This window comes from Oncorhynchus gorbuscha, linkage group LG15, assembly GCF_021184085.1.
Source record: "Oncorhynchus gorbuscha isolate QuinsamMale2020 ecotype Even-year linkage group LG15, OgorEven_v1.0, whole genome shotgun sequence".
NCBI classification, from domain to species: Eukaryota; Metazoa; Chordata; class Actinopteri; order Salmoniformes; family Salmonidae; genus Oncorhynchus; species Oncorhynchus gorbuscha.
The window spans coordinates 32,254,280-32,272,052 of NC_060187.1; the positions used below are offsets into that span (position 1 = coordinate 32,254,280).

General features: G+C 41.4%; 1 protein-coding gene across 3 annotated transcripts; it reads left to right on the plus strand.

The window, feature by feature from the left end:
* Positions 1–200: 200 nt before the first annotated feature.
* LOC123996533 (torsin-1A-like) lies at positions 201–4,413 on the plus strand. Of its 3 annotated transcripts, XM_046299938.1 has the most exons (7): positions 201–644; positions 844–1,110; positions 1,493–1,615; positions 1,713–1,978; positions 2,522–2,697; positions 2,802–2,926; positions 3,578–4,413. In XM_046299938.1, the coding sequence occupies exons 2-7, from the start codon at positions 945–947 to the stop codon at positions 3,823–3,825; spliced, it is 1,104 nt and encodes a 367-aa protein (XP_046155894.1). In that variant the 5' UTR covers positions 201–644; positions 844–944; the 3' UTR covers positions 3,826–4,413. The 3 variants fall into 3 exon arrangements, with proteins under 3 accessions (XP_046155894.1, XP_046155893.1, XP_046155895.1); XM_046299937.1 differs by having other exon boundaries at positions 201–1,110; XM_046299939.1 differs by lacking the exon at positions 844–1,110 and having other exon boundaries at positions 203–644.
* The last annotated feature ends 13,360 nt before the right edge of the window (positions 4,414–17,773 follow it).

The window sequence follows — 17,773 nt, forward strand, 5'->3', positions numbered from 1 at the left end:
ATTCAGCTTGTCACCAAACACACTCTCAAACTTTTACAGATGCACAATCGAGAGCATCCTGTCGGGCTGTATCACCACCTGGTATGGCAACTGCTCCGCTCACAACCGTAAGTCTCTCCAGAGGGTGGTGCGGTCTGCCCAACGCGTCAGCTGGGGTAAACTACCTGCTCTCCAGGACACCTACACCACCCGATGTCACAGGAAGGCCAAAAAGATCATCAAGGACAATAACCACCCATCACTAAACAGCTATTATTCTTTTTATTCCTGGTAGATGTCAATGCTGTATAGATACGCTTAGCGGACTGCAACATCACTGTTGTAGGCATAATCAAATCTAATTGTATTGGTCACATACACATATTTAGCATATTTGCGGGTGTAGCGAAATGCTTATGTTCCTAGCTCCAACAGTGCAGTAATATCTCACAATTCACAACAATACCTAATTGTGAAGTAAACTTAACTACGGAGTAATATAGAAGGGAAACTTAACTTGAAAATGTACAGGATACCTCTTTCCGGTTTCCCTGACTTCCGTTTTTTTTCTATGCTGTGTTATGTTTGTTCGCGTAGCACTCCTTACAGGCCCGTTTGGTCTACATTTTTTTTTGTTGGTAAAATGAAATCTCCAACTGTGAAAGGTATTATAGTACATCATTATTGCAACACAAGATTTGTTCAAGCCTAAAATGTTAGTCCGTAATCGTAACATTGTGTTTTGCATGTTCACAGATGAAATGTAACGTTTTTACGTTCCATGTTTCACGCATTGATTTTCTTACTATCCTAACAATTTAGATATGGATTCTCTAACGATACGTACATTCCATCTTTTGGCAGATATTTCGCTCTATAGTATGACAGGTTTGAATGGACAGAGGTTTGAAGAATATCATCATTGACGACCACTCTCTTATAATCGCAAATTTACGGCGTCACGGATGTTCTTCTACCCACTATTGCCCATATTTTGGGCTGTTTCTGCAAAGGCAGATTTCTTTCAATTTGACAGTATTTCTAATGTATCTACGTACTATTTCAATTATATTTATTGTAATATATGGGAAGGGGAGTGTCAACAGAATCAAGATGATGCGACTCAGCAAGGTATGGTGTTAATTTGTTTTGTGCAAGTTAAAAAAAAACTATGTTTTCTGTAGAAATATCAAAATAGAGACCGTAATTCCAACAGTCTGGGAAACAGACGCACTGGAGGAATTATTTGAAAGGCATAAATTCGTTTTTACACAGGACAAAACTATTTTTTATTACAATGCAGAGATTGTAAGCAACGATGATTAGCTAGTTTATTCAAACCTAGAGGGAATGTCTTATTTAATTTATTATCCGGTGAGGATATGTAAAAGCGTTAGCATTTTCCTTGCAAACTTGCCTTGAGCAGAAATGATGGTGTTGTTTAAATGATTCCAACAGCTATGTCTAACTCTGCATTACACGTGTACACTGTACATTTGTGTGGCCATTTTAGTACCTACTAGGGACCTATGGGCAGCATTCCCTCAAGACTATATCAGTTTGCTGTCACAGTGGTATTGCAGCCTGGGACAGTGCTGTGAATCAGGGGATTGTCGGATAACAAATAATATTACAGGTAAGATTTAAGTCATATTGAGGCAATATTTATATTAATGCATGTTCCACCAGCTATGTCATTTTTGTGCAGTGCTCATTTTGATGTTTTGTTTCAGGTCTGGCTCGTGATCTACAGCTAAAGCTTCATGGGCAGCACCTTGCCCAATCAGTGGTTCTGAAGGCTGTGCAGGGCTTCATCAGTAACCCTGAATCCAATAAGCCATTGACCCTCTCCTTCCATGGCTGCTCCGGCACGGGCAAGAACTTTGTGACCCGTATTGTAGCTGACAACTTGTACCGGGACGGGGTGAAGAGCGAGTGTGTGCGTCTGTTCATCGCTCCATTCCATTTCCCCCATGCCAGACTAGTGGACACGTACAAGGTGAGCCTAGCTGTTGGTACAGACATGACTCCTCTCTGCCAGGAACATGTGCAGAACAGAACTATGTTGTGAATATGGGTTAATAGATTATATAACAAATCTTTTGAGTCCCTGTCTTATTGCCATGCATTGTCAACATTCATGGAGTAGGACTACCTAAATATTTAGTTTAAAAATAAAATGTTATCTTTTACATTTTCCAGGTCACCACCTAAATAAAAGTTATTGGAACTCACACCAGCGAAGGCACCCTTCCAACCAATAATAAACTCAATGTTAAATTGCATAATATTTCAAAATGATAGTGATGCAATTGATTCAATTACACAATTCGATCTTGACCAAAGTAGGAATTAAACAAATATACAATAGTATGTCCAAACTCAGCAAATTATTGAGTGCCATTTTTGTGGATAAAACATGTAGAATAATACATGGAATGCCTGTGCATATTTTAATCTTGTGAATTCATTGCACACCTGTCTTAAATGGGAACGAGTGAGAGGTGATATTTTGGTGCTCACCATAGCGCTCTCTTTCCAGGGCCAGCTCAGAGAAGCTATCCGGGACATGGTGCTGCGTTGCCCACAGACACTTTTCATCTTTGATGAGGCTGAGAAACTGCATCCCGGCCTTATAGATGCTATCAAGCCCTATATGGACCATTATGACAATGTGGATGGGGTCAGCTATAGGAGGGCTGTCTTCTTATTCCTCAGGTTAGCCATATATATACCCTTTAAATTGAGAGGCCTCTTCCACTAACTCATGTAAGGAAACCCAACTGACCCTAATCAAGATATGTTGTAATAATTATTTGTAGTAATATAGGTGGGACCACCGTCAACGATGTGGCTTTGGACTTCTGGCACTCAGGGCAAAACAGAGAGGACATTGGGATGGAGGACTTGGAACACCGGCTACGTGCTGAAGCTATGGGTTCTCAAGGTACCAACAGTGGCTTTACAATCACACACTCAACCTCAGGTTTCAGGTATAGTGCATTTGGAAAGTATTTAGACCCCTTTTACTTTTTCCACATTTGTTACATTACAGCCTTATTCTAAAATTGATTAAAATTGTTTATTTTCCCATGTCAATCTACATAAAGACAAAGCAAAAACTGTTTTTTATAAATTTTTTCAAATTTATAAAATAAATAAAGTAAACATCACATTTACATAAGTATTCAGACCCTTTACTCAGTACTTTGTTGAATCACCTTTGGCAGCGATTAAAGCCTCTTGGGTATTAAGCCACAATCTTGGCTGGCACAACTGTATTTGGGGAGTTTCTCCCATTCTTCTCTGTCAGGTTGGATGGGGAGAGTCGCTGCACAGCTATATTCAGGTCTCCAGAAATGTTTGATCGGGTTCAAGTCCGGAACACTTTCCAAATGCACTGTAAATATGTTTTCACAGAGCAAGATTGAAGATGTTTTTCTCATAAACGCTACTACACTGTTAACACAAAAACAAATAGTTTGCAAAATACAGAATACTAATTAGAAATAGATTAAAACATTTTGAATTACATAACATGTTTTGATATAAAATACCTTTCTCGAATTGTGGATTTACCAGTTTGTCTGCTTTCCAGGAGGCTTTGCACAGAGTGAACTGATGTCAGGTCACCTTATTGACTTCTTTGTGCCCTTCCTACCTCTGGAGTACCGTCATGTCAAGCTCTGTGCCCGTGATGCCTATGCAGCGCGGGGTCTGGAGCCAGACGAGGGAACGCTGGACGAAGTGGCGAAGGCCATGCTATATACACCCAAGGAGGAGAGGCTGTTCTCTGCCCAAGGCTGCAAATCCATACCACAGAGGATCAATTTCTTCCTACCCTAAACAGACCAATGCAACCCAGGAAACGCATGAACAGTGTTTTGGCAAAAAGGAAAAAGTATGTCCTGCTGACATATTGAACATTGCTGCAATGGCACATGTCCTTCGAACATGTGGTATGCCCACTCTTCACCCTACACTGCCAAGAAAGGAAGCATATAGCATCTGGCTATAGTAAGATTCATTCTGATAACGAAGAGATTTTAGATTGCATTTTCAACTTCCTCATTAGACTATTTTTATGCAATTATTTTACGTGAAGCTCAGGTCAACTCTAGTATTATTATTTGCATGTACAGTACCAGTCAAATGTTTGGACACCTACTCATTCAAGGGTTTTTCTTTATTTGTACTTTTTTCGACATGATAGAATACATATAATATATGTAGAATAATAGTGAAGACATCAAAAATATGAAATAACATATGGAATCATGTAGTAAGCCAAAGTGTTAAAAATCTAATTATATTTGATTCTTCAAAGTAGCCACCCTTTGCCTTGATGACAGCTTTGCACACTCTTGCAATTCTCTCAACCAGCTTCATGAGGTAGTCACCTGGAATGCATTTTAATTAACAGGTGTGCCTTGTTAAGTTAATTTGTGGAATTTTTTCCCTTAATGCGTTTGAGCCAACCAGTTGTGTTGTGACATGGTAGGGGTGGTATACAGAAGATGGCCTTATTTGGTAATAGACCAAGTCCATATTATGGCAAGAACAGATCAAATAAGAAAAGAGGAATGACAGTCCATCATTACTTTAAGACATGAAGGTCAGTCAATCTGGAAAATTTCAAGAACTTTGAACGTTTATTCAAGTGCAGTTTCAAAAACCATTAGGTGTTATGATGAAACTGGCTCTCATGAGGACTGCCACAGGAAAGGAAGACCCAGAGCTACCTCTGAAGAGGATAAGTTCATTAGCGCTATCAAGATGGCGCCGACAGAGGGTTATCTCACCTCTAGTCCTTAGGAAACAATACAGTATTTCGGGGTTTTTTTTCCCTGTTTATTTTGTGTTTTTTTTACGTTGTTAGGCCAGAAAATCTTTAGTGTTATTACATACAGCCGGGAAGAAATAGATGATATCAGAGCGACGGCAACTTACCAACATTACGTCCAGGAATATGACTTTCTCGAAGCGGATCCTTTGTTTGCACTGCAACCCAGGGCGTTGGATCTCATTCCAGAGGCCGACCTAAAGCAACGTCTCCGCAGAAGAGGTAGACGGAGCAGCCTCCTGGTCAGACTTTGTAGGCTTGCACACCACCCACCTCTTCCGATTATATTACTCGCCAATGTCCAGTCTCTAGATAACAAGGAAGATGAAATTTGGCAAGGGTTGCTTTCCAGAGAGACATCAGGGATTGTAGCGGTCTGTTTCACGGAAACATGGCTCTCTCGGGATATGTTGTCGGAGTCGGTACAGCCACCAGGATTCTTTAGGAGTCGTGGCAACAGAAATAAACATCTCTTTGAAGAAGGGCAGGGGTGTATGCTTCATGATTAATGACTCGTAGTATAATCGTAACAACATACAGGAACTCAAGTCCTTTTGTTTACCTAACCTAGAATTCCTCACAATCAAATGCCGACCATATTATATCCCAACAGAATTCTTGTCCGTTATTGTCACAGCTGTCTATATCACCGCTCAAGCCGATATCATGACGGCCCTCAAGGAACTTCACTGGACTCTATGCAAACTGGAAACCATATCTTGAGGCTGCATTTATTGTAGCTGGGGATAACAAAGCAAATTTGAGAACAAGGCTACCTAAATTCTATTAGCATATTGATTGTAGCACTCGTGCCGTCAATACACTGGATCACTGCTTCTCCAACTTCCACGATGCATACAAGGCCCTCCCCACCCCCCCTTTGGCAAATCTGACCACAACTCCATTTTTCTCCTCCCGTCCTATAGGCAGAAACTCAAACAGGATTGTACCCGTGACTAGAACTATTCAACGCTGGTCTGACCAATTGGAATCCATGCTTCAAGATGGTTTTGATCACACCGACTAGGAAATGTTCCGGGCAGCCTCGGAGAATAATATTGATTTATAAGCTGATTCGGTGAGTGAGTTTATAAGGAAGTGCATTGGAGATGTTGTACCCACTGTGACTATTAAAACCTACCTTATTCAGAAACCGTGGATAGATGGTGGCAAACCACCGCATTTAACCATAGAAAGATGACTGGGAATATGGCCGAATACAAACAGTGTATTTATTCCCTCTGCAAGGCAATCAAACGAGCAAAATGTCGTTATAGGGACAAAGTGGAGTTGCAATTCAACGGCTCATACGTGAGACGTGTGTGGCAGGGTATACAGACAATCACGAACTACAAAATGAAAACCTGCCACGTCACGGACACCTACGTCTTGCTTCCAGACAAACTAAACGCTTTTACCTGCTTTGAGGATAATAATAGTGCCAACGATGCAGCCCGCTACCAAGGACTGTGTGCCCCCCCTCTCCTTCTCGGTGGCCGATGTAAGACATTTAAACGTGTTAACCCTCGCAAGGCTGCTGGCCCAGACGGCATCCCTAGCCGTGTCCTCAGAGCATGGTGCAGACCAACTGGCAGGTGTGTTTACGGACATTCAATCTCTCCCTATCCCCGTCTGCTGTCCCCACATGCTTCAAGATGGCCACCATTGTTCCTGTACCCAAGAAGGCTAAGGTAACAGAACTAAATTACTATCTCCCCGTAGCACTCAATTCTGTCATCATGAAGTGCTTTGAGAGACGAGTCAAGGATCATATCATCTCCACCTTACCTGCCACCCAGGACCCACTTTAATTTGCTTACTGCCCCAATAGGTCCACAGATGATGCAATTGCCATCACACTGCCCTATCCCATCTGGACTAGAGGAATACCTATGTAAGAATGTTGTTCATTAACGACAGCTCAGCATTCAACAACATAGTACCCTCCAAGCTCATCGTTAAACTTGTGGCCCTGGGTCTCAACCCCGCCCTGTGCAATTGGGTCCTGGACTTCCTGACGGGCCGCCCCCAGGTGGTGAAGGGAGGAAACAACATCTGCACTTTGCTCTTCCTCAACACTGGGGCCCCACAAGGGTGCATGCTCAGCCCCCTCCTGTACTCCCTGTTCATCCATGCCTGCGTGGCCATGCACGCTTCCAACTCAATCATCAAGTTTGCAGACGACACAACAGTGGGTTTGATTGCCGACAACAACGAGAAAGCCTACAGGGAGGACGTGAGGGCACTCAGAGTGTGGTGTCCGTAAAACAACCTCTCACTCAACGTCAACAAAACAAAGTTAATGTTCGTAGACTTCAGTAACTAGCAGTGGGTGCATCCCCTTATCCATATCGACGAGACTGCAGTGGAGACCGTGCGTTCCTTTGCGTACACATTACGGACAAACTGAAATGGTCCACCCACACACACAGTGTGGCAAAGACAGCACCTATTCAACCTCAGGAGGCTAAAGAAATGTGGTTTGTCACCTATAACCCTCACAAACTTTTACAGATGCACAATTGAGAGCATCCTGTCTGGCTGTATCACTGCCTGGTATGGAAACTGCACCGCCCACAACAGCAGGGGTCTCCAGAGTGGTGCGGTCTGCCCAATGTATCACCAGGGGCAAACTACCTGCCCTCCAACTACAGCACCTGATGTCACAGGAGGGCCAAAAAGATCATCGAGGAGAACAACCATCTGGGCCACTGCCTGTTCACCCCGCTACCATCCAGAAGGTGAGGTCAGTACAGGTGCATCAAAGCTGTGACCGAGAGACTGAAAAACAGCTTCTATCTCAGGGCCATCAGACTGTTACACAGCCATCACTAACACAGAGAGGCTGCTGCCTACATACAGACTTGAAATCCCTGGCCACATGAATAAATGGATCACTAGTCACTTTAATAATGGCACTTCAATAATGTTTACATATCTTGCATTACTCATCTCATATGTATATACTGTAATTTATACCATCTACTGCATCTTGCCTATGCTGCTCGGTCATCGCTCATATATATATTTATTCTTATTCCATCCCTTTACTTAGATTTGTGTGTATTAGGTAGTTGTGGAATTGTTAGTTTACTTGTTATATATATTACTGCACTGTCGGAACTAGAAACACAAGCATTTCACTACACTCGTAAAAACATCTGCTAACCATGTGTATGTGACCAATAAAACTTTATTTGATTTAGAGTTAACTGCACCTCAGATTGCAGCACAAATAAATGCTTTATAGTTCAAGTAACAGACACATCTCAACATCCTGTTAAAAGGCGACTGCGTGAATCAGACCTTCATGGTCGAATTGCTGCAAAGACACCACCTCTAAAGGACACCTTGGCTTGGGCCAAGAAACACGAGCATGTACATTAGACTGGTGGCAATCTGTCCTTTGGTCGGATAAGTCCAAATTTGTGTCTTTGTGAGATGCAGAGTAGGTGAACGGAGGATCTCGTGTGGTTCCCACCGTGAAGCATGGAGGAGGTGTCATGGTGACACTGTCAGTCATTTATTTAGAATTCAAGGCACACTTAACCAGCATGTCTACCACAGCCTTCTGCAGCGAAATGCCATCCCATCTGGTTTGTGCTTAGTGGGACTATCATTTGTTTTTCAACAGGACAATGACCCAGCACCTCCAGGCTGTGTAAGGGCTATTTGACCAAGAAGGAGAGTGATGGAGTGATCTCCTCGTGTTGTTCCCACCGTGAAGCATGGAGGAGGAGGTGTGATGGTGTGAGGATGCTTTGGTCTCCACAATCACCCAACCTCAACCCAAATGAGATGGTTTGGGATGAGTTGGACCGCAGACTGAAGGAAAAGCAGCCAACAAGTGCTCAGCATATGTGGGAACTCCTTCAAGAGTGTTGGATAATCTTTCCAGGTGTAGCTGGTTGAGAGAATTCAAGAGTGTGCAAATCTGTCAAGGCAAAGGGTGGCTACTTTGAAGAATCTCAAATATAAAATATATTTTTATTTGATTAACACTTTTTTTGGTTACTACATGATTCTGTATGTGTTATTTCATAGTTTTGATGTCTTCCCTATTATTCTTCAATGTAGGAAATAGTAAAAATAAAGAAACTCCTGAATTAGTCAGTGTGTCAACTTTTAAGTGGTACTGTATATCCTTTTGTTTTGTTGGCACTGATGATATATTACAACTATCTGCTTAAGCAGTGGTAGGCACGTTCAATGCAAAGGAAGAAATACTGTAAATTGCAGCAAACTAGACTAAATATAATTTAATTAACTTTTGAAGGGCATGTTAATGATTATTCTATAATTGTATATAGATTACTTGTTTTACAGGTTGATTAAATATTCACAGGTTAACAGTGTGACATCACTTTAAATAATGTATAACCTGCTGAATAATTACAATTCAGGTTTGAAGAAAGTAGTATTGATGTGCAATTGTACAGGCAACTGCTTATTGTTAATGGTTACTGAACTACAGTGCATTCAGAAATTATTCGGTCCCCTTGAATTTTTACCCAAATTTTTAACGTTACAGCTTTATTCTAAAATGTATTAAATAGCTTTTTTCCTCATCAATTTACACAAAATACCCCATAATGAAAAAGTAATGTGTTGCACATTCCTTAAAAATAAAAATCTCATATACATAAGTATTCAGACCCTTTCCTCAGTACCTTGTTGAAGCACCTTTGGCAGCGATTACAGCCTTGAGTCTTCTTGGGAATGACACAAGCTTGGCACACCTGTATTTGGGGAGTTTTTCCCAATTCTTCTCTCTCAAGATCTGTCAGGTTGGATGGGGAGCATCGCTGCACGGCTATTTTCAGGTTTCTCCAAAGATGTGCGATCGGGTTAAGGTCCGGGCTCTGAATGGGCCACTCAAGGACACTCGGAGAATGGTCTTAAACCCACTCCTGCGTTGTCTTGTCTGTGCTTAGGGTTGTTGTCCTGTTGGAAGGTGAACCTTCGCCCCAGTCTGAGGGCTCTGAAGCAGGTTTTCATCAAGGATCTCTCTGTACTAGAGGTCGACCATCTTTCCCTCGATCCTGACTAGTCTCCCAGTCCCTGCCGCTGAAAAACATCACAGCATAATTCTGCCGCCGTGCTTCACCGTAGGGATGGTGCCAGGTTTCCTCCAGAATTGGCATTCAGGCCAAAGAGTTCAATCTTGGTTTCAACCTTGGTTTCAATCTTGGTTTTTCTCAGAGTCCTTTTGCAAACTCCAAGCGGTCTGTCATGTGCCTTTTACTGAGAAGTGGCTTCCGTCTGGCCACTACCATAAAGGCCTGATTGGTGGAGTGCTGCAGAGATGGTTGTCCTTCTGGAAGGTTCTATCTCCACAGAAGAAATCTGGAGCTCTGTCAGCGTGACCATCGGGTTCTTGGTCCCCTCCCTCACCAAGGCCCTTCTCCCCCGATTGCTCAGTTTGGCCGGGCAGCCAGATCTAGGAAGAGTCTTGGTGTTTCCAAACTTCTTCCATTTAAGAATGATGGAGTGTTCTTGGGGATTTCAATGATGCATACATTTGTTGGTACCCTTCCCCTGATTTGTGCCTCAACACAATCTTGTCTCGGAGCTCTACGGACAATCCCTTCGACCTCATGTCTTGGTTTTTGCTCTGACATGCACTGTCAACTGTGGGACATTATATAGACAGGTGTGTGCATTTCCAAATCATGTCCAATCAATTAAATTTACCACAGGTGGACTCCAATTGCGCCCAACCCACCACAGGAGTCGCTAGTTGTCAATGTGACAAGAACATTCCTGCCGGCCAAACCCTCCTCTAACCCGGACAACGCTGGGTCTCCCGGTCACGGCCGGCAGCGACAAACCCTGAACTCGAACCTGGATCTCTAGTGGCACAGCTAGCACTGCGATGCAGTGCCTTCGACCACTGTGCCACTCGGGAAGCCGTAATGGTCTGAATACTTATGTATTGTATAAGGTATGTTTTTAGTTGTTTATATTTGCTAAAATTTCTAAAAACCTTATTTAGCTTTGTCATTATGGGATACTGTATTGATGAGTATCTTTATTTAATCAATTTTGGAATAAGGCTGTAATGTAACAATGTGGGAAAAAGGGAAGGGATCTGAATACTTTAAAAATGCACTGTACTTGGTCTGAGTATTCCACGAATATGAACTACATTTTTAAGACGAGTGTAACATTTGAGTCCCCTACACTTTTTTTTGATCTAGAATGATTGATTTACTTGATTTAAGTTATATATATTTTTTATTTTATTTAACCTTTTATTTAACTAGGCAAGTCAGTCACGAACAAATTCTTATTTACAATGACGGTCTACCCCGGCCAAACCCGGACAACTCTGGGCAAATTGTGCGCCACCCTATAGGACTTCCAATCACGGCCGTATTTAATACAGCCTGGATTCGATCCGGGGACTGGGGTGATGCCTCTTGCACTGAGATGCAGTGCCTTAGACCGCTGCGGCACTCAGGAGCCCATTATTATAATCTGATTATTCCAACAATGTTTTGATGCTTTTTTGGTCCATTGTTGTGTTACTTGCACAATACACCTCCTAATTATAATTAGCAAGTACATACATATCAAGTGTTTATAAGTGTTCCATTGTCTGTACATGTGCTGTAGCTATTTTTACTGCCTGTTTTTCTGTCATTGTAAAAAGTGTTAGCATATTGACTGCACATTTTTGGTTTTGTAAGAAAATGTGAGGTTGCGTTATGAATAGGATATGATTTATGATAATGTCGTCCTCCATAATTTATGCTATTTTAATGACCTCTGTCCAGATCATTGTGTGTGAAAAAACAAAACATTTTTAGATGTTCTTTTTCTCAGATCAGGCAAACAAAGTGGCTGCAAAAGAAAGAGAAGGTATGCTGTGCCAGATGGATTTTAAGTTACTTTAGACTAATAAAGCATCCTTGATTAATTTGAGTCGGTTTACTGTTGAATCTAAAACCTGCACTCATAATCAATTGTGGGCTGAACACAAGCTCATAACATGTGTGAATAATAATATTTCTGTGAATCAAAACTACATTTGTCGATGTTGAATCTGTGCGCTCAGAGTATTTATGCAGAAGTTGGATCTAGTGGATATATGGAGAGAGACGTTTTCTGTTGAGAGATCCTATATCTGGTGTAACAAAACATGTACTAGATGTTTATGTATTGACAGTTGGATGGTTTCAGAGGGCTTACGAAAGGATGTTTCTGTTCATATTCTTGACATGCCTATAACAGACCATAGAGCTATTTGCATACAAGCTAAAATATTTCTCTGTAATGATAGTCAGTGCAAGGCTTTATAATGGAAACTTAATAGCTCCATATTAAAAGATGAAATAGTCTAATTTGATATCATATGATGCATTATACATTTTTGGAATAAGGTCCAGAGTGAAAGTCTCCAAAGAACAAACTGGGAAGTTCTAAAGTTTGTAATGGCTAAATATTTAAGAGAAAATAGCAGTGATCTTGCGAAGATTTGCTCTTCCAGAGACCTAATAGTCTTTCAGATACAGATAAAGTGGAGTTAATTAAGGAACAAAATAAACTGGGTGAAATTTACAAGGTTAAGGAAGAGGGTGCTTTCATCAAGAAGGAAAGCAAAACTCTGCTTATTTTTTCAGACTGGAGAAATTTCACTCTAAAAATAATTCTTTTGAACAGTTAAATGTAAATAATATGATCTAGGACAATTGCCAACTACTGTGCCAATTTTTTACACCTCTAGGTAGTGTGAGGAGTCTGCAGCTCTGTTCTTTGATTCTCTTGGAAATGTTGTCTCTATTGATTCTTCTGATCAGGAATTATGTGATGATCCCATCTCCTTAGAGGAAATTATAGAGGTTATTGATCACTTTCAAATGAACAAATATAAGTTATATAACATCTTAAACCTAAAAAATACTTGTTACTCATTGATAATCAGTGTCCAATTAGCCTTTTAAATAACTATCATAAGCTAATAGCGCTTGTCAAATCAAATGTATTTATATAGCCCTTCTTACATTAGCTGATATCTCAAAGTGCTGTACAGAAACCCAGCCTCAAACCACAAACAGCAAGAAATGCAGGTGTAGAAGCACGGTGGCTAGGAAAAACTCCCTAGAAAGGCCAAAACCTAGGAAGAAACCTAGAGAGGAACCAGGCTATGAGGGGTGGCCAGTCCTCTTCTGGCTGTGCCGGGTGGAGATTATAACAGAACATGGCCAAGATGTTCAAATGTTCATAAATGACCAGCATTGTCAAATAATAATAATCACATTAGTTGTCGAGGGTTCAGCAAGTCAGCACCTCAGGAGTAAATGTCAGTTGGCTTTTCATAGCCGATCATTAAGAGTATCTCTACCACTCCTGTCTCTATAGAGTTGAAAGCAGCATGTCTGGGACAGGTAACATGTCCGGTGAACAGGTCAGGATTTCATAGCCGCAGGCAGAACAGTTGAAACTGGAGCAGCAGCACGGCCAGGTGGACTGGGGACAGCAAGGAGTCCTCATGCCAGGTAGTCCTGAGGCATGGTCCCAAGGCTCAGGTCCTCTGAGAGAGAGAGAGAGAGAGAGAGAGAGAGAGAGAGAGAGAGAGAGAGAGAGAGAGAGAGAGAGAGAGAGAGAGAGAGAGAGAGAGAGAGAGAGAGAGAGAGAGAGAGAGAGAGAGAGAGAGAAAGAGAGAATTAAAGAGAGCATACTTAAATTCACACAGGACACCGGATAAGACAGGATAACACACTGAAAAGCTGACCCTAGCCCCCCGACACATAAACTGCTGCAGCATAAATACTGGAGGCCGAGACAGGAGGGGTCAGGAGACACTGTGGCCCCATCCGATGTTACCCCCGGACAGGGCCAAACAGGAAGGATATAATCCCACCCACTTTGCCAAAGCACAGCCCACACCACAAGAGGGATATCTTCAACCACCAACTCACCATCCTGAGACAAGGCCGAGTATAGCCCACAAAGATCTCCGCCACGGCACAACCCAAGGGGGGTGGGCGCCAACCCAGACAGAAAGATCACATCAGTGACTCAACCCACTTAAGTGACGCACCCCTCCTAGGGACGGCATGAAAGAGCACCAGTAAGCCAGTGACTCAGCCCCTGTAATAGGGTTAGAGGCAGAGAATCCCAGTGGAAAGAGGGGAACCGGCCAGGCAGAGACAGCAAGGGCGGTTCGTTGCTTCTAAGCCTTTCCGTTCACCTTCACACTCCTGGGCCAGAATACACTCAATCATATGACCCACTGAAGAGATGAGTCTTCAGTAAAGACTTAAAGGTTGAGACCGAGTCTATGTCTCTCACATGGGTAGGCAGACCATTCCATAAAAATTGAGCTCTATAGGAGAAAGCCCTGCCTCCAGCTGTTTGTTTAGAAATTCTACGGACAATTAGGAGGCCTGCGTCTTGTGACAGTAGCGTACGTGTAGGTATGTACGGCAGGACCAAATCAGAGAGATAGGTAGGAGCAAGCCCATGTAATTATTTGTAGGTTAGCAGTAAAACCTTGAAATCAGCCCTTGCCTTAACAGGAAGCCAGTGTAGGGAGGCTAGCACTGGAGTAATATGATCCATTTTTTGGTTCTAGTCAGGATTCTAGCAGCCATATTTAGCATTAACTGAAGTTTATTTTGTGCTTTATCCGGGTAGCTGGAAAGTAGAGCATTGCAGTAGTCTTTTCTGCATCATTTTTGGACATAAAGTTTCTGATTTTTGCAATGTTACGAAGAGGGAAAAAAGCTGTCCTTGAAACAGTCTTTATATGTTCGTCAAAAGAGAGATCAGGATCCAGAGAAACGCCAAGGTCCTTCGCAGTTTTATTTGAGACGACTGTACAACCATTAAGATTAATTGTCAAATTCAACAGAGGATCTCTTTGTTTCTTGAGGCCTAGAACAAGCATCTCTGTTTTGTCCGAGTTTAAAAGTAGAACATTTGCAGCCATCCACTTCCTTATGTCTGAAACACAGACTTCTAGCGAGGGCAATTTTTTCTGGCTTCACCATGTTTCATTGAAATGTACAGCTGTGTGTCATCCGCGTAGCAGTGAAAGTTAATATTATGTTTTTCGAATGACATCCCCAAGAGGTAAAATATATAGTGAAAACAATAGTGGTCCTAAAACGGAACCTTGAGGAACACCGAAATTTACAGTTGATTTGTCAGAGGACAAACCATTCACAGAGACAAACTGATATCTTTCCGACAGATAAGATCTAAACCAGGCCAGAACATATCCTTGCTAAACGATTAAGGGCTGTTTTGGATGCCATTATAGAGGAGACCCAGTCAGGGTTTATTAAAAACTCTATGGAGGTAAAATAGTGACTTAATTATACAAGCATGTATGTAAAATATGAGTTTATGAAAAATAGACTAGTAATCTAGAATAATGTCAGACTGATATTAGAGATCATAGATTACTCAAATGTGTTCTCTGATGAGAGTTTTATACTATTTTAGGATTTTTAGAAAGCCTTTGATACAGTAGAACATTACATTTTATGCCATTAAAAAATGTGGCTTTGGAGAGCTACTGTATTTTGTACAATTATTAAAACTCTGTATATATGATAATATCTCTATCAAATTGAAAGCATGTACCTCTCCAAGGTTTGAATTAATTCAGGGAACAGACAAGGGTGTCCAATTTCACCTGATCTCTTTCTATTAGCCACACAGTTTATTACTTCTCATATCAAGACACGTGTTTTAAAGGGTATTTATATTGCAGACATGGAGATTATTAGTCAGTTAGCACCCTCTTCTTAAATTATTCATCTCAGATTCCAACTGTGCTTAATGGGATTCATTCATTATCTAAAGCATCTGGTATGTTGCCAGTTAAAAACTGTGATGCCCTCAATCTCTGACATCCCAGTTAAGGATACAGTCTTATCTGGGAATTAAGATAACTAATAATGAAAAAGCTAGATGCTTACTGAACTTTAACCCTATCACAGAGAACTCAAAATAAACTTAATCACTGGATACAAAGGATTTATCTCTGAATGGTAGAATATTGCTCACAAAGAATTAGGATATTTCCAGGCTCACTTATGTTGCTTTATCATTACATGTCGAAAATCAGATTAACAAGATACTTTTTTATTTTGTATGGAAGAACAGGACACATTATATCAAAAAAATCTGTCATTATGAATACTTGTGAAGAGGGTGGTCTCAATTTTCTTGATTTTCCCTCTTGAATAACACTTTAAAGATTAATTGTATGAAGCAATTCCTGAAGAATCCTACCTCTATATGTAATTTTATCTCTCAGTATGTTTTTTCTCATTTAGGTGGCCTCATATTTCTACAGTATTGAAAAAATACCAACTAATTTATTTAATTTCCATCAACAATTCCTTTTAGCATGGTCTTTGATCTACAAGCACAATTTTTCTCCCCACAAATATTTTATCTGCAACTATGGAGATATATTATACAAAGGCAAGTCCTTGTTTTTTTTAATAATGTTTCCCGAAACAATATTATATTGGTGATTCAACTCCTCAATGGTATTTATTTAATTATGCTGAATTTTTAGCTTTCATAAAATACTGATCACTCCAAAGGAATTTGCTGTAGTTTTTAATTTTTTTATTTATTTTTTATTTCACCTTTATTTAACCAGGTAGGCCAGTTGAGAACAAGTTCTCATTTGCAACTGCGACCTGGCCAAGATAAAGCATAGCAGTGTGAACAGACAACACAGAGTTACACATGGAGTAAACAATTAACAAGTCAATAACACAGTACAAAAAAAGAGTCTATATACATTGTGTGCAAAAGGCATGAGGAGGTAGGCGAATAATTACAATTTTGCAGATTAACACTGGAGTGATAAATGATCAGATGGTCATGTACAGTTAAAGATATAGTTGTGCAAAAGAGCAGAAAAGTAAATAAATATAAACAGTATGGGGATGAGGTAGGTAAAATTGGGTAGGCTATTTACCGATAGACTATTTACAGCTGCAGCGATCGGTTAGCTGCTCAGATAGCAGATATTTGAGGTTGGTGAGGGAGATAAAAGTCTCCAACTTCAGCGATTTTTGCAATTCGTTCCAGTGACAGGCAGCAGAGAACTGGAACGAAAGGCGGCCAAATGAGGTGTTGGCTTTAGGGATGATCAGTGAGATACACCTGCTGGAGCGCATGCTACGGGTGGGTGTTGCCATCGTGACCAGTGAACTGAGATAAGGCGGAGCTTTACCTAGCATGGACTTGTAGATGACCTGGAGCCAGTGGGTCTGGCGACTAATATGTAGCAAGGGCAAGCCGACTAGAGCATATAGGTCGCAGTGGTGGATGGTATAAGGTGCTTTAGTAACAAAACGGATGGCACTGTGATAAACTGCATCCAGTTTGCTGAGTAGAGTATTGGAAGCTATTTTGTAGATGACATCGCCGAAGTCGAGGATCGGTAGGATAGTCAGTTTTACTAGGGTAAGCTTGGCGGCGTGAGTGAAGGAGGCTTTGTTGCGGAATAGAAAGCCGACTCTAGATTTGATTTTAGATTGGAGATGTTTGATATGAGTCTGGAAGGAGAGTTTACAGTCTAGCCAGACACCTAGGTACTTATAGATGTCCACATATTCTAGGAACCATCCAGGGTGTTGATGCTAGTCGGGCGTGCGGGTGCAGGCAGCGAACGGTTGAAAAGCATGCATTTGGTTTTACTAGCGTTTAAGAGCAGTTGGAGGCCACGAAAGGAGTGTTGTATGGCATTGAAGCTCGTTTGGAGGTTAGATAGCACAGTGTCCAAGGATGGGCCGGAGGTATACAGAATGGTGTCGTCTGCGTAGAGGTGGATCAGGGAATCGCCCGCAGCAAGAGCAACATCATTGATATATACAGAGAAAATAGTCGGCCCGAGAATTGAACCCTGTGGCACCCCCACAGAGACTGCCAGAGGACCGGACAGCATGCCCTCCGATTTGACACACTGAATTC